The following is a 22,822-nucleotide window of genomic DNA, read 5'->3' as shown; positions in this document are numbered from 1 at the left end:
CTGACTCATATGGGAGTCAGAATTTTATTATGGGATTACATGAAAAAATTGGGTTTGTGCCAGAGTCTGAGACTTTGGCCTTAGCAGTATAAGGCTCTGATTTTGAAAACCCCTTTAAAATTTATAAAAGGCAGTAATGTTCAGGATAGAATATTTGGTTTTTTTAATGTTCTGTTAGTATTGTGTGTTGTTGTGGAGCCCTTGCATGGCTTATTTTGGTGCTTTGTGTGTGTTATTAAGCTCATAATGAGCTCTTACTGTGAGCTTGGCATAGCATCAATGTATCTGGCTTTTCTGACTGCTTGGCCTTGCCTAAGAAGGATCATCTTCATTCTGTAGCTCTGTATAGCATTTGTTTTGGTTATCTTTATTTATTTTTTTCCCCTCCCTTGTTAATTCTGAATTGTTTTAACAGTTGTGGTTAAAACTAATTCCCATGAGTCTAGATGCAGATTGTTCCACTGGCTGCTAAAAGTGCACCTCTTGGTGCAGCTGTGTCTGCGTTGGTGCTTTGTGTGCTTTGGTGTTTGGTGTTATTACAGGGGAAAATGGCACGCAGAGGTTTGAGCTGCTTGTGTTAATGAATGCCCCCCTGCCTAGAGCAGATGAATGTACTCTGCCCTTTCCCAAAGTAGCTAGTAAAGTTAACACTCTTTAGTAGCATGAGGATACTAATCTCCTATTTTAATTGAGCTAACTTCCGTTGATCCATTGTTTTTCACGTTCATGTTATTTTATGGTTCTCATGTGTGGGGCTTTTTTTCTACTTGCTGGCCATTTAGAGCTAGTACCAGAAGTGATTTCATGCAGGAGCTGGCCGAGCAGTTGTAGGGGGATGTTAGGACTCAGTGCTATAGTCCAAATACCTTGCAGCCTTAATGGCATCTTTTAGGTAGCTGTTGCTTCTTGTGCACACCTCTGAATAGTCAAGCTGTGCCAGTGTAAAACAGGGCACCCGTTCTGTTTTAATGACACGCGTTTTCAAATTTGTTCAAATGCAATTGCCTGGCTGCAGATTTGCTTAATGCAGATCCCATTGCTTGCACGGTTACAATGGCTTTAAAAAATACAAACTGTGCCTAAATAGAAAAGTGAGTTTTGGTGTGACATATTATCTTAGTAAAAACCTTAGCAGGATATTAGAGGTAGGCATAATGAAAGTGACTTTTGCTCCAAGATCTGCTGTTGTGTAAAAGGTTGCATGATCTCACGGAATTGTCAGGGTTGGAAGGGATCTCTGGAGACCGTCGAGTCCAACCCCTGCCCCGGCACGGTCACCTGGAGCAGGTGCCACAGGAACATGTGCGGGCGGGGTTGGAATGTCTCCAGAGGGAGATCCCTGACTTCCCTGGGCAGCCTGTTCCAGTGCTCCGCCACCCTCAACGTCGAGCAGTTGTTTCTCAAGCTGAGGTGGAATTTATTACGTTTTATCTTATGGCGGTTACTGCCCGTGCTGTCACCGAGCACCGCTGAGCAGTGTCCGGCACCGTCCCCTTGGCACCCGCCTCTGAGGTATTTCCATGCCCGCACGAGACTCCCTCACAATCTCCTCCGGACCGAGCAGGCCCAGCCCCCGCAGTGTCTCCTCGGGAACAGAACTGCTCCAGGCCCTCAACCATCCTTGTCCCCGCTGCACTCTCCGCAGCCGCTCCGCTCGCCGCGGTGCCCTTTAACGTTCGGGGCTTTGCCAACGGCGATCGCGGCCCCGCCGGGAGCCGGGGCGAGAGCCGGGAGGGGCGGCGGGCGGAGCCCGGGCGGGAAGTGAGCTCAGGCGCACCGGAAAGCCCGCCCGTGCCGCGGCCCTGTGTTTGCGCTGCGGGCAGAGAAAGGAGCGGAGCGCCTGCAGCGGCCCAGCCGAGCCTGCCGCACGACACGGGGCCGAGCCATGTCTGACCAGGTAGGCGCAGCTGTCCCGGCCGCGGGGGGACGGCCGGCGGGCGCAGCGGCCCCGGGGGTGCGGGAGGAGCTGCCTGCGCCCCCCCCCCGCCCCCGCCCGCACTCTCCGCCGCGGCGGGGCAGCCCTGGCCCGGGGCGAGCGGAGTCGCGGCCAACCGGAGGGCGCCGGGGGCGGGGGGAGGAGGGAAATGTTCCCTTAGGGGAGTGTTAGTGTGCGTGTGTGTGGATGCCGATCTCCGACCTCGGCCAGATTCGGGCTCCTCTCCCCCTGCATTTTAATCCTTTTTTTTTTTTTTTCCTTTCCCCCCCCCCCCCCCCTCCCCGTTCTCTTGGGGTGTTCGCGAGGAGTGCGGGCGGGCTCCAGGCAGGGATACTCGGTGGCCGGGGCGGTGTCCGGACGGAGCAGGATCGCCGCCGGGGCAGCCCCGGCCCTGGAAACCCGGGAGTGCAGCGAGGGGTGAGCCGTGTTGCACAACAGTTGTTTCTTTCCTTTCCATTTCCCGGGTGTGTGGTAGGATGCTCTTCCCCCGGAGCGGGCTTTGTGCGAGTTAGGCTAGGCTTGCCAGGTCCTCTCTTCGCCCTAGGAATGCGAAAACCTGGTTTTGTCCCTCTCCTTTCTTAGCTTAGCGTTGCTTGCCTGTATTAAACACCTCGTCCTTTATCAGGGCTCTGCCCTGCCTTCACTACAAGTAATATTCTCGTTATGCCCTCGTCATTTCTGACTTCTGAGCCGGGGACTTAAGTAGTTGCTTGTACCGCAAGTTCCTGGGTTGCTCGGCCTGGCATGTAATACAGTGCTCTGCTTACAACTATTGCTTTAGGCTATGTGACCTGCTGCTGGAAAGTTGAAACAACGTTCCGGTTTTAATTTGTGTTCTGTTTTGATTTATTTTTTTTTATATTGTCGTCACAGGACACTGTTTTCTAACTTTGATTTTTCCCGAAGTGTAACCATCACGGTAACGTCAGTACTTACAAACGTTCGTTGTAGCGCTGTGAAGTCAAGAATAGTACTGGTGCCAGCCAGGAAATTACAAATCCCCAGAGACAAGGCTCAGCTTCGTGCATGCCGTGCCTGCTTTGGGGAGTAGCCTTGGTGCAGTAGGAGCTGTGGAAAGAAGCCAGTGCTGTGTGCGCTGGTGGTCTTCCTCCCCGCCCCCGACTTTTAGCACAATGCAGCTGACAATGGTGCTGCTGCCTCGCTGTGCCTGCGCCTGGGAGAGGGGCAGCTGGGAGCACAGCGATTGCTGCCTCCTAGGAGGACACGTTACCCCTGTAGTAAAACACGTGAAAGTGGCTGCATACAAAAAAAAAAAAAAAAAAAAAACCCACCCAAAAAAACAAACCAGCAGTTTCTGAACTAGATTTTTATAGACAGATGTTCACGTGACGTGCTCTGTAGTCGTCTGCATACGTGAACCACGACGTGTTTTTATAAACAGCAGCTCTCATTATTAGGTAAACCTTTCTCCAGGCAAGTTCTGCTAAAACACATGCATATTTTATCTTTGGGACTGCGTGAAGGATGTAAAATTCCATGTGTGTGGTAACCTGTTGTGGCTATATATCTTGAAAGTCTGTGAATAAGGAGCCTGCTGTTTATTTTTAATAGATAAGTGAAACACTGCTAGTCGTTGTGTCATTCATTTCTGGGGGACTGTGCAACAAGAGCTAAACAGATGTTTAAGTAAAAGGATAATGTGAAGTTATGCAGCATTAAGTCTGATTCCTGTTTATCAATCCTACAAGAATAACTGGATCACCTAAAATTGTGAATTGCTTAGAGTATTATTCTATTTAGCCCTGGAATTAACTTGAGGGAGGTTATATATCACCAGTAAAAGAAGGAGTTACTTTATTTTCAATGGAGAATTGACTTTTATGAAAAGTAAAAATGCTTGAAAGAAGGGCAGACTTCAAAAAAAACCCCACATGGTTGCTTAGTGGGATCTAAGCAAAAACAAAACACAAATTGTTTCCTCTTCCCTTCAAGTGTCTCAGGCTGTTTTTACTTTATTTGAATCTAAATGTTATCTGTTTGTCTACTGCTAATAAAGAATGCTATAGTTTGTATGTATGTTTTCCACTGCTATAAAAAAGTAAGTGTTTATTTGCTTTGTTAGGAAGTATGTTGTACTTCTATTCCTCTAGTAATTTTGGTTTTGTTGTTTTTTTTTTTTTTTTTTTTGTTTAAAAAGCTGAGTTTAGGGTTTGGTTTTTTTAAGGTTAGAAATTGAAGTTTGAGCCCTTCTGAAAATGAGAGGAGGAAACTTGCAATATGTTGCCTCATGATGTTTGTTTTGTGTTTGATTTGTTTTTGTTAGTTGCAATAGCAATACCAGCGTGTTTCATCCAAGAAACTTCGTGTGCTTTTTAGGGTTGTTATATGTGTGAGACAGTGCTAGGAGCCTTATTATTTTGTGCTCTTGAGGGAAAACTGCAGTGAAGCCTTTAAAACCTTAGGCATCTAATGAAAAGTTAGAAACTGGAGTGTTGTGGTGTTTCTGTTCTCTTTGTATGGTGGTCTTTTTCACCTCCTGTTTCATGAGGTACCCTAAAGCACCTGTTCTTTTCACAGGGCAAGACGTCTGGAGGCTTGCTTGCTAATGGCTGATCCGGGGCTTTGTTAATGAATGCTGGTAGTTTTAACAACTTTGCAATCTCCTTCCTTTCTTTATTCTTAAGTGTTTTTGTGTTGCCTTAACCATTGGGCATTGAATGGCAGTATAGTTCACTGACAAACTGCAGAGAGCATTTTCAGACTTGCTGTGTCTTGTATCCTGATGTAAAATATTTTACTCCTATTTTAATCTTTGATTATTGGCACTTCTGTTATTTGATTTGGTATTATTTCTCTTTTGCTGAAGTTACAGCTTTCTTTCTCTTTATTTTGTGGGTGAGAGGTTGTGGGGCTTTAAATGAGCATTTTTATGGTTTGAAGACTCCATTTCCCTCTGCTTATTCTACTGTTTGCTGCTTTCCCTATTTGCTTTTAATACTAGAGCACTCTTTCCTTGAGGGTAGGAATCAAATATGAATCATAGTTTCATCACTCATATTGGCCAGAGGCACTGTCATAGTAGCAATGATCATTAGTAATATCTTGTACTGATGGTTTGGTTTGGAAGTCTGAGTAGGTAGATTTGTTACAGTGTACAGCACTATAGAACTAACACAAGCACCTCTACTGCTGGGATAATATGCTGTAGTGTAATTTGTAATTTTAGGCAGTGACTGACCTGAGATGTCCCATAAAGGGGCAGAGTGTTCTTACAAATTCTTCCAGTAATAGTGAAACAGGAGTTAGTTTTGGAGTTAGACTTCAGATCAGTCAAGATCTGAATCTTGCTCTGATTCCTGGAGGTTAGTAATCCTGCATAAAGACATTACAACTTCTGTTTGTGCAAGTTATTAGGACAAGTTGCAGGTTCTTGTTTTTCTTTCTTTCTGGTCAGGAGTGTATACCAGTGTGTTTCTATTCCTGCAAGTAGTCCCAGAAGCTTGGAGTCCAGATGCGTTAGGGAAAACTTTGGTAGGGAGTAGAGGTGATCTGACTGTGTTAGCTGTGAAGAACTCCTTTCATGCTTCTAAAGTGACTTGCTTGAAGGCCTGTGTGTGTCAGGCTTCTTGAAAGCCTGGGTTGAGTTGCTGCATTTTAGCTTGAAGGGTGATGAATCAGTCCCTGCAGTTTAGGTTGTGCCCAGATGGGTATTAAAAAAATAAAAGGTATTCAAACCAGGTGGGGTCTCTGGCTCATACTTCTTTGCATTGTAGAGACTGAATTGATCTGGGTTGAGGCAGTGAATCAAACTGATAGAAAGAACACTTCCTCTCTTTCTTTACTCCAGATTGACACTGGTACAGATGGGAAGGGTGTTTGCTGACTTGCCCTATGCCTTTCCCTGATCCTTTAATGTTCAAAGAAGTTGTGTGTGTTTAACTTCTTTAAGGAGTAAGGGGGAAAAAGCTTAAAAAGGTTTCAATGTGGAGAGACACCCATCTGGATGAACTTAAAGTTAGTATTTTGTGTGTTTTTGGGACTTGATCCTAAATCTCAAATCCAACCATACAAAAGATATTTCTGTACATTTAGCAAAAAGTCCCTTTTGGGATGTAGTAGGCACCTGTACATAATTTATTTTGTCTACAGTGTTAAGCAGTAGACTATAAAAGGAAGATTTCAAACATATCAGCAGTGTACCTGTGGTTATGACTACTTGGGACCAATTCTTCATTGAGCACCATCTAGACCTGATGTCTGTAAAATCCCTTTGTCCTGCAGTGGAACATAGCTAAAGCCCTGATGCAGGATGTGTAGGGACAGGCAAGGAATGGGATTAATAGTACCTGATTTCTCACTTGTTTCATCTATCAACCAGTAACATGAAAACTCTGATGTCCTTAATTAATGTCTTAGAGTGTATAACACTTAAACCCTTTTGATGGGCTTTAGTACTCAAGTTGTTGAATCAAACTTGTCTGTACATTTAATTCTTACCCTGGAAAGATATCAAAACACTATAGTGCTTGGAACTGCACCTTTTAACACTTTGAAGTATTGTGGTCTTAAAGCAAGCATGTTAGAAGGAAGCTCTTTTGTTGTCATAGAAAAGAAGGTAGCTGACCACCCTTTTGAAAATAAGGACTACCTTTGATGCAGTGGGTTGAAAACTGTTTGCATGGTTCACTCTCTTTAAGTTGATAGGGTGTCACAAGTGCTTTGTTTAGCCTCCTCACAATGTTCCTTTTTTCTGTCAAATATCTGAGCCTCTTGGTATGCTTCTTGTGGCTTTTTTGCAGTTTGTTTGTTGTCTAGGAGTTAGAGGTATAACATCATACTTCTTATTTTTGTATGTCATCCATTTCCAAATGAGTCTTCTCTCATCTATTATGTTCTTTATGGTGTTTCTTTCCTCTCGTTAATTAAACTTCTCATGGGTACACAGACAGCCTTTCATAATACTGTGTTGCTATTATTTTTGTGCTCATACACACACACAGAAAGAAGACATCTGGAGTAGTCTGATTTCATGCAATAAAGAGGATGACAGCTGCCATACTGTCCAGTGAAAATAATGAAGTGTTGAACTGATCAAGTTTTTTTGTTTTTCTTGCAGGAAGCAAAACCTTCAGCTGAGGACTTAGGAGATAAGAAAGAAGGGGAGTACATTAAACTCAAAGTCATTGGGCAGGTGAGTTTTTTACGTAAGTGCTTGTTGAGATTTGATGGAGGCATGAAAGAAATGACCAAATGCAAGTTGATACTTTCAGTTTTACAATTTGAATCCTCCCCTGACATAAACTGCTTCCAGTTGCCAGAAATGTGCATTAGTATACTCTGGTGTGATTTTTTTGGGATGCATCGAGCTCTTCATTTATCCAAGGGTGTGAATGAAGTAAGTGGCAAACTTGATAAATTAAGGTCCTCGAAGTTTGTGTAGTGCCCTGGGCATGAGGTCAGCTCTCCTTTTCAGGGATAGGAAAAGGATTGTTGGCTGCCCAGTTGGTAGATGTAGCAACCAGATGAATGGTGGATTAGAAGTCTGTATTCTGGCTGTGTTGGAATGTGAGTGTTGAGAGTGTTGGAATCTTCTCTGCGAACAACCCCTAGCTCAGATGACTTAACTAGGATTGTTTGTTGGAGTCGTATTGTTTGCTGCAGTTGGGTGGAGACAGATGTTAGTCCTACTTCTCAAGTAGGACTAGCAGAAGCTACCTTACCTCTTTCTGGCCTGATCAGCAGTTACAAGAACACATTGAAAAGCTGAAAGTGGCCCGCACGCCTTTTCACAGAACCTCTTGCAATCTGTTTTATCCGTAGCCATTTTTGCAATGCAGCTGCTTGCATCTTATGGCTGTTGGGAAAGACTACAGAACAGTAAGACCTGAGATTTCTCCATAGGTTAGTGTTGTGTTGCCAAGTCTGCCTGTATCCTAACTTCTGGATAATTACTCTAATAGAACGAGGTTTTGTATGTATTTTGAAGTACAAGCTTTAACTTGTCTCTTTAGGAATCTTAGAGCAGAAATCCCCTGCATATGTATGTTTGTATTTCATAAGTATGTCATCTGGGTAAAGATGGCAGCACAGACTGAACCATGTATGGGTTTAGTAATTTTAAATCCAAAATCTCCATGTTGAGCCTAAGGCTATACTAAGCCATCTGTTTTTTTTTAAAAAAGCTTCCTGTGAAAGTACATAGCAAATTTAGTGACTGATAAATCATCCTGGAGGTTCACATTATGATGCACCAAGGTATGCATGATGGTAATTAAATCACATTCCATGTTTCATGTACATTTTATGTAAGTTTTTTCTTAATGAAATGTTGAAAAATAAGATAGGTGAAGTTAGCAGTTACTACAGGGAGAGTAAATTTTTTTTCTTTTCTGTCCTTAGGACAGCAGTGAAATTCACTTCAAGGTGAAAATGACAACACACCTCAAGAAGCTCAAAGAATCATACTGTCAAAGACAGGTTTGTGAAACAATGACATTCTTTAAAAAGAAAATAAAAACCCAAGCCACTTTTCTCACTGTGCTTTCAAATACTTTTGAGGTATCTGATGATACAAATAGAATGGAACTCCTTGTTTCTTTTGACAAGTGAAAGTATTCCTATGTAAGTTGTGAAATTATACCGTAAGTTAAAGGAATCTGCACTGTTAATTGTAGGTAAATGTAAGTAAATGTAGGTAAATAGTAACAATTGTTACAGAACAGAAACATTTTCACTTCCAGGTTCTGTGGTAGATATTGTGGAGTCACAGCTGCTATTTCCAGAAGCCCTGGCCTAGTTTGCCCTCAGCTTTGGGGATAGATGCCTTGTGTGGCCTTTTCTTGGATAAGTGTGTTGGAGTTCACTTCAGGAGATATAATCATGAGTAATAATACTTTGGGGGCTTTTTCCTAATACTTTGAGACAAGTCGAACTTGTCATTGAAGTGTTCTTTCTGGAAATGTTTTCTTTTTTGCTGTCTTTCTGGAGTAGAAGGAAAGAAAATATCAAACACCAGATACATTTGTAGCCAAATCCAAATGGTTAAAATTATGATTAATTTTAAAAACTAAAATTTTTTAAAAAATTGGAAATAATTCATGCAGTGGTCTTACTGACTAATGAACACACATGTTCATTAGTGGAATTCTGTGCAATTCTTTCTTAAAGAAATAAATAACTGTTTGAATGCACACACCTGTATCTCCTGAGCTGAGTTCTGGAGGGGCTGTGATTTCCTTCACAGAAGTCAATGCAGTTCTTGATGTCAAGTAGCTTTTCTCTGGTAAAGGGACTGTGAACATTTCTTACACATTGGCCAGAGGGATTGTTGAAACAATGTGAAGATCTGTCCTTACCTGAAAAACTTTTCTTCCTGGTTATTTGCAAGCAGTATTTGAGAGCTAAGTGATACATTTGTCATATTTCATGTGAGTTTGTTTAACTTTAAAGAGAAGGAAAAGATGAGGTGCTTGCCTTATCTATTGATGTGGACTATATAACATTCTGCCAGAACATGGACACATTGTGCAACAGACATACTTTAACTTAACTCTGTTTACCTTTGGGATGTTTGTTTTCCTTGTTTCAATGCTGTTCATTTTTCTCCCCCTCAGCTCTGCTCTTTCTTATTCCCAGTGCTGAGCATTTGCAGAATTGATAATGGTAAAGGTTGTGATTCCTTCCTGTAGCAATAGAAGATTGGGAAAGCAAGGGTAGGAGTTCATGAAGTAAACATCATGCTCTTCTGTTGTCTTAGGATCCTTAAATAAGGCTGATGTGCAGTTCAGAAAAATATATGTGTAATGATATCTTGGGAGAGAGGGTATAGTCAGTACTTGCTTCATAAATAAAGACAAGTTAAAAAAACTAAGGAAACTCCCAAGTTGTTGAGCTGGAGCTCTAGTGAAACTCTGGAATAAACATGCATTTTGGAACTCTGATACTTTTTGAGCCACTTCTTTGTAGTCTACATGAGTGCAACAGAATGTCCGAGGTCCCTGTGTAACAGGATCACTCTTTTATGACTTTCCTGTAGTGCTTTTATTTAAAATGTTTTTTCTTGGAAACCCATACAAGATTCAGTAAATTGGTTTTTTTTTGTTATACTTCTGTTTCTTTTTTAGGGTGTTCCAATGAATTCACTCAGGTTTCTCTTCGAGGGTCAGAGAATTACTGATAATCATACCCCCAAGGAGGTGAGTTTCTTTCTAGAAATATAGTTGGACTGTATTTCTTTAACTAGGATCTTTTAGTAAGGCAGATAGGCAGTTTGGAAAGAGCCTGTGTAATGCCTCAAAAAGGAGGGTGTAGTCACTGCTTACTAGAGGGGGGGAAAAACACGAAGGGAATCTTCCCGCTGTTGAGCTTGAACTTCAGTATGACTTTGTGAACTAAATACATATTTATTCCATTTAGTAGATCAAAGTGTTAATAAACAGAAAACAGTTACTTCTGTCCAGTGACTTCCTCCAATTGTTACAAAAAAGCAGGAAGAAACTCATAATAATGACCTTCTGAAAATATCAAACAAACTTGTTGACTGTGGAATTGAGCAAGTTGCTCTCTGCAAGAGAATATAGTGAACAGGCTTTGAGTTGCAAAGTGGAGGTGTTAAGCTGTACTGTGAGCTAGTAGTGCACTACTTATATATAGTGTATATAATTCACTGGGCTCTACAGCTGGTGCATTCACTGATGTTGGTGATGTCCTTGTTCCCCCTAAAAAGGGGGTTTAGAGAAAGGTAAAGCCAGCAACTTCCAGGCTGATGTGTACTGCTTCACAAGAGGGCCTTTGCTGTAAGGCTTTTGCTCTAACTCAAATACCTAAGTCTGAAATAAAAGGATTAAAAATTGTGAGTGTTGTCTTGTGAGATGGTGACTGAAACTTTTTTCACCCCTTTGATGAATTATGGTGGGACAGAGGAACAAAGCATTGTATAATTTGTTTAGGAGCTGCTCTGATTTCATCACACCAGATTTATAACAGTTATTTTTTTTTTCTCTGTTCTCACAGCTGGGGATGGAGGAGGAAGATGTGATTGAAGTTTATCAGGAACAGACAGGGGGTCACTCAACAGTTTAGATCCTTCTGATTTTCTTCCCCCTTAATCCTTTTTTATTTTTAAATAATAGTTCTTTTGTAATGTGGTGTTCAACACTGAAACTGGCACCCCATCTCTGGGAGTTTACTTTCAAGCGTCTGGTATTTTGAATTCTCGTGCTCATTATACACTATTGTTTCTGTTTTCATTGTGCTGAACTTCTGTGATCCAGCTGCAGCCTTGCTCCCCTCTTCCCTTCTGCCCTCCCCTTTAGGAATACATGTACTCACATGCATTTGTATGTTCACTGGGTTCGTGCATTTCAGGCACGAGGGCTGTAAGATCTGCCAGGTGGGCGAGTGTTCTTAATGACTTCCATATCTGCCCTGAAGTTTTGATGTGTGACTGTCTCACTCCTGGACTATAACTTTCAGTGCGAGATGAAGTTTTTCAGAGAACTAAACTGTGGAGAAGTTGTGTATCCATAACTCAGCTATTTTGCTTAAATTGTGCTGATGGCCCAATGAAGAAGATTGCCGAGTTGGAAATGGAAAAACTAGAACTGTTGTCATCTGTTCCTTGCTCCAGAGATGGCTTTGCTGAAGACGTGAAATTGAAACCCCTAATGATTTTTAAATATTACCAGAAGAGCCCAGAAGCATTTTAACTTCATATAGGAATTAGTATGCACAGGTATCCATGCAAGAATGTTCACAGCAGCCAGCTGGTGTTACTTTGACACTCTTGTTTGTACCTTTTGGCCTGGGACGTGGGTTTTGAATGGACATTGTCTGTACCAGCTTCATTTAAAATAAACAAGAAAACCAATTTTATAAACAATTCGCATTTTCTTTTCAAATATTTGGAAATAAGCAAAACCATTTTAAGTTTTAATTAAGGTATGCTTTTCCAGTGAGTATAAGTTGAAGCCAGAAAAAAATGTGCTCTGTAAATATACCTCATAAAATTTCTTTTTTTCTACTTGCCCTAGTAAAATACTTGATCTGCTTGTTTTGCAGGTGACTCTTAGAGACTAGTAGCTGTTTCTTTTCTTGGAAGAGAATATTCACATACAGTTACATAAATATTCACTCATGCCCAGAATTTCAACTGAAAATGCAACTTGGAAGTAAACAAAAATGGCTTTTGATGTCTAACGGTACCATATCATATGAAATGTATATAGTCTGTGATGCATGACATGGAACTGTCATGACAGTTCATTGGGCATCATTATCAGGGTCTACACGTTCCAGCTACCTGTAGGTTATAAATGGTCAGTTTGAGAATTTGTTATTGGATATGAGAGCTGAGGTGGGAGATTATGGGCAGAGTAGTATGAAGAGAAGATTTCAGTACTCTCCCTGCTTCACCTCTTTTGCAGATGAATAGGACTTGTTTGGTAAATCAAGTTCCATATGAATGCCAGCTTTAGTTAAAGACACATGCTGGCATACTTGGAAAAAAAATAGCAGGTTTTAAGGTGTTTGTTTTGTTTTGTTTCTTCTTTTTATGGCATTTGCTGTAAAGCTAGGCGTGCATTTTCTTTCATGCTTGTGGTTGTCCTGTTCCTGATTTAGTGATACTTTTTTATTCATAGTTGCACTTAGCAATTTTTTAAAGATTAAATTTTTTGTTTACAAAATGTCAGAATGTGGGGTTTTCTTAAAATATTTTGTGTAATTCAGTTCTTAAGGAAAGGATTGCTGTGATGATGTAGAACAACACTGCTTCTCTGCACTTACCTCCAAATGCTTTTTTAAAATACTAAATACATTTGCTGAAGAATACCAAAAATAAAACAACCTTGTGACTATTACCAGATCATCTTTTAAATTAAAATTTGTATAATGTTCTTTTTTGTCGGCAACTTCCTATTCACTGTCTTCTGCAAACTAGAAACTGAGGTGCAGCTTACTGGGGTCACTGTGGAAGCTGAAAGGGGAGCTGAGAACTGAATCCACATCCCTAGGGTTTGATGCTAGTACTCTAGTGGCTGCCCTGACTATATTTGCTTCTAGCTGTTCACTTCCCTCTTCCAAATCAGTTTTTATATGCTCATTTATATCAGCTTTCTAGCTGAAGCACTGCATTTGGTCCTCTTGAGACTGTGGAGGAGGGTTTTCTGCAAAATGCAGCTTCAGTAGGGTCAAGCTCAAGGCAAAGATTGCTTTTTGTTCTATAACCTTGTCCTGAAATACATCTCTTTATAGAGTGAGTGTGGAACCAGTGACAGACTGATTTGACCTCTTTCTCAGACTTGTTGTGAAGCCTCAAAAGAGCCTCAACAGAGCTGCTGGTCCAAAGTCATGTCTTTGCTGATAGAACTTGATAGAGGAGTAATGATGGAAAACTGTCCTCTGCCTCAAACATTAGTACTGAGAGCTCTGACACATGTGCTACAGATGCACTAGTACCTTTTCTAAAGAAGTTAATTCTTGGGGATTGTAGGTTGAAATAAAGCCTGAATTTGAAAGTAAAACCCAAGTTTTGAAGTCAAGGAGTTAGGCTTGATTTTCTTTCTTTTTTTTCTTTTTTTTTTTTTTTCTTTTTGGAAGAGCTAGTCCTTTTCAAAGAATTTCTTTCTAAAAAGGTGGTCTAGAGTGGAAGTTTTAAAGCACTTAGAGTTTTAAAGGCTCTAACTGAAAATAAGATTGGATTTCATATATTGGAGAAAATCAGAAAATCTTTCCTCTTGCAATTTTTCTGGTTTTGCTTGTATATTAGAAAAAGATTGGGTTTAAGTGCTTAAAAAAGTGTTGGGAGAATAAAACCATCTTCATTGAGTCAGTTATGGAATAGAAGGAAGAAGTTAATACTTTATTTTGAAGTGTGGCAATATATTTAATACTCACTGTGGTGATGTATAAAAGCTTTATTGAAAGGCACTTTACAAACCTAACAGTCTTAACAGCTTTTCTCAAAGCTGCTCTGTCTAAAGGATTTGTGTATTCTCTTGAGTGTGAACATGTCTGCATGATCACCAGTTTGGTAAAATTGGGACTTTTTGAAGTTAAATGCATAAATGTTGGCAGGATTTGGACTTCAAGTTAATATGTTAGATAATGCTCATACATTAATTCTGCCATGAGTTTTGACTAGCCATGTATTCTTTCACTACCGTTGTTTACTAGTTTTTAGCTTTTCCTAATTTAAATGGAAATTATTTAAGAATACAGGATTAAAATATTTGTATTTACCAGTGCTGTGCATCTTCTGTGTGCACACTTTAATTATTGCTGTTCAGGTAAATTTTCTAAATGAGAAAATCAACCTCTGAAGCACTCTAGAGAGGCCAGTAGGAGTTGTGCTGGATGTTTTAACTGGTTTTGGTTTGCTTTTAGAATCAGTACTTAATGCATACCTAATGAAGTTCAGCTTCAATTTAGAGACTGCAAAAATTGATTACTCTTCTCCACAGGAAATTCTACAGGAACTGCACTATGAATGGAATCTACAAGTGTTACACTTCACTAGAAAATATCAGAGGGGGGAAAAAAACCCCAACAATAACAAAAACAGAATAACCTGATTAGTAAGGAAGATAAGAACTTACCTAGCTGTGGTTTCTCTGTAGTCTTTTTATTGCTCAATCTGGAATCTAGCTTCTTCGTACAGTCACATTTTTATTGCAAATTATTGTTTTGGAGGATTCCTCCAGAAGTCAGCACTGAGGTCTTCATACCTTTTTGTAACCTGGTGATTTTACTGTTTTATCTCTTAGCACAAAATGAACCAAAGGATCTATTCTGGCCGCCTCAGGAGGTCTCTCTAGATTCATTTCTACTGGCTAATCAAACATGAGTGCTTTTCCTTCCTATTGTTGGGATGTCAATACAGACTAGTGCTGTAGTCTAGGAAAATAAATATATGCATGAGTAGCACCTAGGCCAAAAGGTTTCTCTTGAGCCACACTGGATCCTTGAATTTGTGTGCAGCTGGAAGAGCTCACCTGCAATGACCCATTCCTAGCACCAGGCATTTACTTGTTTCAGGACTAGCTTTTCAAAAGGGTGAATGTGAGAAAACACTCATGGATGAAGGACATGATGAGTGTGTTCCAGTCTGGTAGCTTCCACTAGTCATGCTGCTTGGACTGCTGAGGTGGTGCCAGGTCTGTTCTTTGCCTGCAAGCAGTGTTAATAAAGGGGGATGCAGGACAGAGCTCTTGGGGTTAGAAAGTCTGTGCCTTGGCAATTAGACATTTGGTGAGCTCGTTGCTGGTGCACTGGAACTTTCTTTGATTTTTGCCACAATGCAAGTGGTGCTTTCTGTAGCACTGAGGCTGTGCAGGAGCCTGGGCTTCCCCTAGGAGTTGTCTTTGAGCAAGTTTTGGAATGGGCTGTGGAAGAACATGTTGGCTTGTGCTGATACCTTTTTGTGGGCTGGCTTGTCCTCCTGCCACAACAGTAAGAGTAGAGCAAGTGGTAGGTGCTAATTGCTGCTCAGCTGTAGTTACTGCTTGGCTTCTTATCCCTGGCAGTGCTTTGTAGCTCCTAAATTCACCTAGAAGGCCTGTTAAGAAATCTGATCAGTTGCTGTGTTCTGAGGTGCTGCAGGGAGTTCTGGAAGCTCTGGAGACTGCTCTGATGGGTTGTGTAAAGGTAACCATAACTTCAGGTGTTCAGGGAAATCCAGCTGGGTTTCTTTCTGCAATATGCTATAAATACTAAAATATAACTGGAGAATACAGGTGCATGTCAATTGCTGGTGCATTTTGGGGAAATATTGAAAAACTGGTTAGATAGTAAAAGAAGAGCATTGTGTCTTAGGGCTGGAATTGATGGCACTTGGAACTTCTGAGGCACCAGTGGTGCTCTCCAGTGTTTACACTGATGGAACTCCTACTACAGAGGTATTTTTGTATAGGCTGGCACTAGGTGTAAAGATGTGTTGATATAACTGAGGAAATAAATTAACTCCACTCTTTGATTAATAGCTACATACGTGATTAAATTTAAAAGATGTGCTTGTATTTTGGCTTCCTCTAGAGGTAGTCTAGCATCTTGCTCTTTCTTCATTTGCTCCTCAGCCTTATGTGTTGCCTTTTTGCAGTTTTTTCCCTTTGAATTCCAGGTATTCTACTGCCATGTCAACCAGCTGCTGGCATTCTTCCTCTAACCATGTCACCACTTCTTTTTGTCTGAATTTTTGTGCTTCTTAGAAACATTTGCAACAACTATTGGTTGTTTAGATACTTTCTATTTTGGAAATAACTTCATAGGTTAAGATAAAAAGAAAATATTGTTATAATACTGACATTACAGGTATTTAATACTGTCTCACATGAGTTTTTCTTAAATTGTAATTGAATTTTTGTTCAAGCCTTTCTCTGCAACTATGTGTTAAATTTTTTTTTAACTGTTGATGCTGGGAGTTGGGCTTTCAGAGAAAATACATAATGAAAACAAAGGATCAGATGTAGCATGAATGGTGTTATTGCCAGGAATCTTGCATGTTGCATTGTAGCTAGGCTGTGGAACTTCTTTTTTCAGGCTGCAGGGACTGTGGCAGAGAGGACTATGGTTACCATGTCTTGTTTAACAGAGAAGCAGCTTAGGTACTGCAAGTTTGGAACACAGTGTCATAGGAATTTCAAGGCAGACAGACACACAGGCTATGTCTTTATCAGAAATCATCTATTCTGATGAGCTATTTGCTGCTAAAGAAAGCATTAGTCTTTCTATAGCCCATCTGCTGCTCCATGTTCCTCTAGCTGTTGCTTCTTCTGGAACTGCAGAAGCTTCCTGTGGTAATCCTGCTGCTGCTGCCAAATATGTTCTTGTGCTGTTTTCTCTAATTGTGACTTCTTTGCTGCCACCTCCTCCTCATGGCACCAGCACTCCTCTAGTTTCTGTTTCTGTAAACTAAAACATAAATTATTATTAATTGCTATAGCAACCTTGGGTTTGCTGAGAATTCTTGCCAGAAGAGCAGATCCTAGCCCAAGGAGCTTTGCAGATTGCCAAAGTGAAGGGAAAAGAACTGAGAATAAGGGGAGAATGGGTGCTGATTAGTGTTATGTAGCATATGTCTGGTTGTTTCAGAAAGATTTATTAAAAAATTGCTGTCTACTTTCCTTCACACTATTTGTAAGAAGGCAAAAGCCTGATACATTTTTCACATGTCATTTGAGAAGGATATGATGAATATGGGATATGGATATGTGGCTTACATGGAGCAAAGATGTGGAGAAAAGGGATGGAGGAGTACATAGGAACAGTAAGTAAGAGCTGGAAGAAGAAATTGGAATGCATCTTCGTGTAACAAGGACACAAACCCAGAACAAGAACCCGGGCTATGCAACAAATGAGGCAGTGGAAAGCATTGGCTGACATTTAAATGTAAACAGAATGAGTAAAATGGGCTATTTTTGCAGGAGGATTCACACTGGGAGTAGGGAGGATCAAAGAAAGTCAAGGAGGTTCATGAAGCAAAGGAATATTCTCCCTATTTTAGTAAGGGGAAGTTTAGGAAAATAAAACTAAAGGTTTTCCGCCTCACTAAGTGGTTCAAGGTATTTTCCAGTCACCTTGGTGTTCTCAGTCCAGCAGTTTGACTTGAATGCCTATTTGCTTTTCCTGAAATAAACTTAAGCAGGGCATGGCAGTAAATTTTTTTTTTGTTTTTTTAAAGTCTTTTTCTCAGACATATGATTAAAACATGCCGCTTCTACTAATGGGGGTCTCGGGGATGCCTGCTTTCCCGGGAATGCGTTGCAGCGCGTTCAGGAGTTTCCAGGTAGGACGCAGCTCCTCGAGAGCACCCGAGGAAGTCGCCGTTGTCCCTGGGAAATGCCGTTCCGATGACAACTCCCCAGGAGGACGGGAAGCGATGAGATGGTGTCCCACGCACTCCTCTGTGTGAGCAGAGCATCGTAGACGGTGAACAGAAATGTGGTAGTTGTATTGCACAAGAGCATGTTTGTGATAGTGATTTGTGTTCCAGAGCCGGCAGAGGTAAAGAGCAAAATGGTCTTATTGCCTTCTTTTTTATTATTTTTTTGCTTTTTTTGGTAGAATAATATATCATTAAGGAATAATCTACGCTGCTACGAGATCTTTATAGCCATGTGCTGAGGTTTTTGTTAGTGATGGATTTAGAGTTTTGTGGAATATCATCAAGCTAGGTAGAATAGGTTGAAGACCTAAATTTGTTTAATGACTTTCATTCACTGTTGTTGTTGATTTTTTTTCATTATCAACAAAGACTTTGAAAAGTCAGAATTCAGAGTAATGACAAATGGATGAAAGTATTAAAAACAATTAAGTGAGTTTAGTAGACATACATGCAGTACTACACTTAGGGAAAATCTAATATGCTGCTAAAACATGGAACTTTATGCACATTTGAGAGAGATTAAAAGGTTTGTGTTGTTGTACTCTAGTTTGGAATTTGCCCGGCAGTGCTGAAGCAGTTTGCTGGCTTCTTCACACTCTGTTTAGTCTTCTGCAATGTTACAAGATGCTTTGTTGTTATCTATGTTTTTTCTTGCTGAAACATCCTCAGGTGTGGATACATGTGCCTGGCTTGCAAAAGAAAAGCAAAGATAGCTATAGTTAGTTCCATTCAAATGTTCCCTTCTCAAATGAGAACATTATCCTCACTAACCACATGTCCTCCCTGCTCCTCTGTTTTCCTTTTCTAGATCTACCTTCACTTTTTCCATTTGTTCCTACTGCTCTTTTTCCATTTGTTCCTACTGCTCTTTTTCCATTTCTGTTCTCGTTCCTTCTTCACTTCTGGCACTGCATTTCTTCCTTTTGTATTCTCTTTCCTGTGGAGATCTCTCTTCTTGGCATTTTTCAGGAGGAATCTGAACAAGAATGTCAACTTTAAGTGCATTATTAATTATATTTTGTAAATTATTGTTTTTCTATTATTAACTGATATTTAAGATTTCTGAAAGATATATGCTCTATGTACTTATTAAAGTTCTTTTGACTTCTGTGTGAGTTTTCCAGTCACTGTGACCAACAGCACCTGTTTTCTCTGTATGGAGAATGTTTTGGGCTTTTTTTTTTCTTTTCTTTGGGATTATTTTTAACTTCCAGTAGATTCTTGCCTTTGTGATACCTGATGAATCTTTTGCTAATTTGCTAGTATTTAGTGTCTCAAAATGTTGCTACTTAAGCTGTCTTGTTGAACCTTTGCCAAGTTTATATTTCTCCCTGTATTTTTTTCTAAATGTTTTTGAAGTGGTAGCAAGGGAAAGAGCAGGTACAGCCCCACAAAAGAGGATGCTGAGAAAACAGGTAAGATCTAGAAAAGCATAAAACTGTTAGCTAGAATGGTCAGTTAGAGGATCACTGTGGTGAAAGGGGAAAGCTGATAACAGCCTGTATTTCTGGAGTTCTAAACTAGGGCTGAGGAAAACTTTTCCAGGAGATTTGGAGATTTAAGATATGTACCTGAACAGCCATTTTACTTTGCTATGTGGCGTCTCTTTTAAAGAAGGCACTGGGGAGTGCTTCAGGGCTCCAAGTTTTCTGAGAAACTGGTATTGGATATTTATGGTCCTGGAATTGCAGGTTTTGGGGGTCTGGACTCGGTGGGCTGAGGGCTCTGCACACTCCAGGCTCCCCCCACATCTCGTCCCAACTCTGCTGCCTTGGCCCATTGGCAGGGGAGCAAACAGCCATGGATACCTGGTGTGAGGGAAACTCCACACCTGCCCGTGTGAGTGATGCTGAAGTACACTCAAAAACAACACAAATCCTACTGCTAGTGAGGGTAAAGATGAGGCAGAATTACCTGAGCTTGGCCACACCTGTGCTTAGGGTGAAAAATGAGTTGGGGCAGCCCCTTGTGGCATGGGGCATTCCAGGGGCAGGCCTTGCATGGAGCAATGTGGCCTGCGAGGCTGCGGGATCGGCCGAGGGGGAGATGGGGAATGGGGGAATCAGTGCCCTGTACTGGGACAGAGCCCCTCTGAGGGGAGCGCTGCCACGGGCTGGGGGTGTGCTGGGAGAGAAGGGACCCAAACTGTGGGTACAGGGAGCCTGGGTGTCCTTCCGTGTGACTGCGATGGAGCCTGGCTGTCCGTCATTGTGGCTAGCATGGAGCCCGGCTGTCCCTCAGGGTGGCTGGGATGGAGCCTGGCTGTCCCTCAGAGTGACTGGGATGGAGCCTGGCCATCCCCCAGTGTGGCTGGGATGGAGCCTGACAGTCCCTCGGTGTGGCTGGGATGGAGCCTGGCTGTCCCTCTTTGAGACTGGGGTGGAGCCTGGCTGTCCATCATTATGACTGGGAAGGAGCCTGGGTGTCCATCAGTTTGACTGGGTGTACTGGTTTGAAAAGCAAAACCAGTGAGACTTCAAGTCAGTAATACAGTTTTTAATAGGGAAGAGAAAAAAAGGAAAAAAACAAAACTACATGCAATAATAAAAATAAAACCACTGACAGAGTCAGAATACAACCTGATACCCTGTCAGTCAGGGTGCTGGTGCAGTTTTCCTCCAAAGGGTCCAGCGATGATGTGGATAAAAACCTGGTTCTTCCTCTGGAATCCAGTGGAAAAAGGCTGCCTTTGGTGTTCTGGATTTCAGTTTTTATCTAGGTAGGAAAGGCTTGGCTGGTCCTCCTGGCTGGAGCATCTCCCAATGGGATGATGTAATCTTATCAGTTATACAGTAGGACTCAATGGCCCATTAACAGAAGACATTTCCCACAGAGATAAAGATGATCACCCTTATCAGTTATGGCCCATCAACAGAAGACATTTCCCACAGAGATAACGATGATCACCCTTCTCAGATGGTAATAGAATATGTATCTTGTATTGTAAACCAGGACACAGGCATGGAGCCTGGCTGTCCCTCGGCGTGGCTGGGATGGACCCTGGCTGTTCCTCGGTGTGAGTAGGATGGAGCCTGACTGTGGCTCAGTGTGGCCGGGCTGGAGCCTAGCTGTCCCTCAGTGTGACTGGGATGGAGTGTGGCTGTCGCTCAGTGTGGCTGAGATGGAGCCTGGCTGTCCCTCGGTGTGACTGCGAAGGAGCCTGTCTGTCCTTCATTTTGACTGGGATGGAGCCTGTCTGTCCCTCATTGTGACACTCATGGAGCCTGACTGTCCCTCCTTATGACTGGGAGGTAGACTGGCTGTCCCTCAGAGTGACTGGGATGGAGCCTGGCTGTCCCTTGGTGGGACTGGGATGGAGCCTGGCTGTCCCTCAGAGTGACTTGGATGGAGCCTGGCTGTCCCTCAGAATGACTTGGATGGAGCCTGGCTGTCCCTAGGTGTCACTGGGATGGAGCCTGGCCTTGACTCGGTGTGACTGTGATGGAGCCTGGCTGTCCCTCCGTGTGGCTGGGATGGAGCCTTGCTGTCCTAGTTATGCTGATTGTTCTTTTAGAGAACAAACATTTCAGTGTGGAAGTAAATCTGATATTTCTGTTAATTTTTTTCCCCTGCTCTTTTATCTTGCCAGGGTCTACGAAACAAAACATATGATTAAAATTTGGGTGGACCATCTCCTTCAATTGGTTTTGAAGAAATTAACACATTAATCCTTTATGTGCCTTGCTATTTCTCAACTGAAAGGGTAACGCAGTAGTCTTCAGCAAGATGCAGTGATCGGTTTCTTATTAGTTAACTTTAAGATAAATGTTTATAATACATGGTGATAAGGGGTATTGATTTACCTCCTTGCAATTAGCAAATGCTGAAATGGTTCTACCAATTTGTTAGTTACCTTATGAGCTGCTGATAAGAGAATATTCATCTCCTCATGATTTGCACACAAGAACTTGTCCACAGCTGCTGCAGTCCACTGTTGTACAAGCACTGTCCCAGTGGTTCTAAAATTCCTGCCTGAAAACTTAGCTGAGCCATGAAGAGAACTTCAAGTTGATCTGTGTTCTCAGTGATGTAGAATTGCTGAGGACAAGAAAGAAAACTGTTTCCCTCTATAAATTTCAGTTAAGGATTTATGTGGAGAGCTGAACCAATGTCCACCGATTCATGCAAAGAATTGCTGTTTGCCCTTGGAGAGCTGTTGGGCTTTGTTTTGGCTGTTCCCTGCTCTCAGTGTAGCTTCTTCTGCAGCTCCTTCTTGTACCAGGGAGTCTGTGTGCTGTGCACCAAGACCTCCTGGTCCACTTTACCCCTAAGACCACTTGTTAGACCAGCAACTGGGGGAAAACTGATGGCCTCTCAGAATATGCTTGGAGACGGAGTTTGTGCTCTGCTCCTCCAGCTGTGTTTCTTCAGTGCTGCAGGCCCTCGGGAGGGGCTATAAGGAATTGTGGTGTTCTACCATTAATCAGTAGTGTCTGCCCTTCTGCGTGCACATACATCACTTGACAGTCGACTGTATACAATTTCTGCAAGTGAGTGTTTTGCCACCTTTACTTCATCCTGATGGTACCAAGCAGACAGGATCTGTACCATGAGCCAGACAGCTCTTAATGTATTGATTGCCATTGGCATCTGAACCATGACTGAAACCAGTATTTAACAGAAATAGTCAAAGACATCACTGGGGAAGGGGAAGTAAGTTTTGCTGCCATAGGACTTACAAGACCAAAGCTGCTGTCAGCTGGGTATTTTCTTTCCTACTCTCTGTTCAGTGGTAAGTCTCCTCTTATACACTGCTTTTCAGAGTTACTTGTTTTTATTCCAAATGTCTCTTGCATTTCCTGATGGCTGGGAGATCAATGCTGCTGTTCCAGATGCAAGCTCTATAACCTGTATTTTAAAAACTGAAATATCAGAGAGAATAACAATAAAATGAATAATCAAAATTTAGACTTGATTCCATTTAAGAAAAAGCTTAGGAAGGTGCAGAAAAATCCAGACGTTTTGTTTTACTCTGCCCTTAACCTCTCAACTTGTTTTGCATATCTGTAAGCCCTGAGACTGTTCAGAATACTTTGTCGGTGCCA

The 22,822-nt window shown here is 41.7% G+C and overlaps 1 protein-coding gene across 3 annotated transcripts; it reads left to right on the top strand.

The window, feature by feature from the left end:
- Positions 1 to 1,728: 1,728 nt before the first annotated feature.
- SUMO1 (small ubiquitin like modifier 1) lies at positions 1,729 to 11,777 on the top strand. 3 transcript variants are annotated; one of them, XM_062498171.1, is made up of 5 exons: positions 1,772 to 1,897; positions 7,014 to 7,088; positions 8,297 to 8,374; positions 10,021 to 10,092; positions 10,910 to 11,777. In XM_062498171.1, the coding sequence occupies exons 1-5, from the start codon at positions 1,886 to 1,888 to the stop codon at positions 10,976 to 10,978; spliced, it is 306 nt and encodes a 101-aa protein (XP_062354155.1). In that variant the 5' UTR covers positions 1,772 to 1,885; the 3' UTR covers positions 10,979 to 11,777. The 3 variants fall into 3 exon arrangements, with proteins under 3 accessions (XP_062354158.1, XP_062354159.1, XP_062354155.1); XM_062498174.1 differs by lacking the exon at positions 10,021 to 10,092 and having other exon boundaries at positions 1,729 to 1,897; XM_062498175.1 differs by lacking the exon at positions 7,014 to 7,088 and having other exon boundaries at positions 1,767 to 1,897.
- Positions 11,778 to 22,822: the final 11,045 nt, after the last annotated feature.

This window comes from Cinclus cinclus, chromosome 9, assembly GCF_963662255.1.
Source record: "Cinclus cinclus chromosome 9, bCinCin1.1, whole genome shotgun sequence".
Classification (NCBI taxonomy): Eukaryota; Metazoa; Chordata; class Aves; order Passeriformes; family Cinclidae; genus Cinclus; species Cinclus cinclus.
Note: the sequence above shows the minus strand (reverse complement) of the source record. Positions and strands in the feature narration are given on the sequence as shown.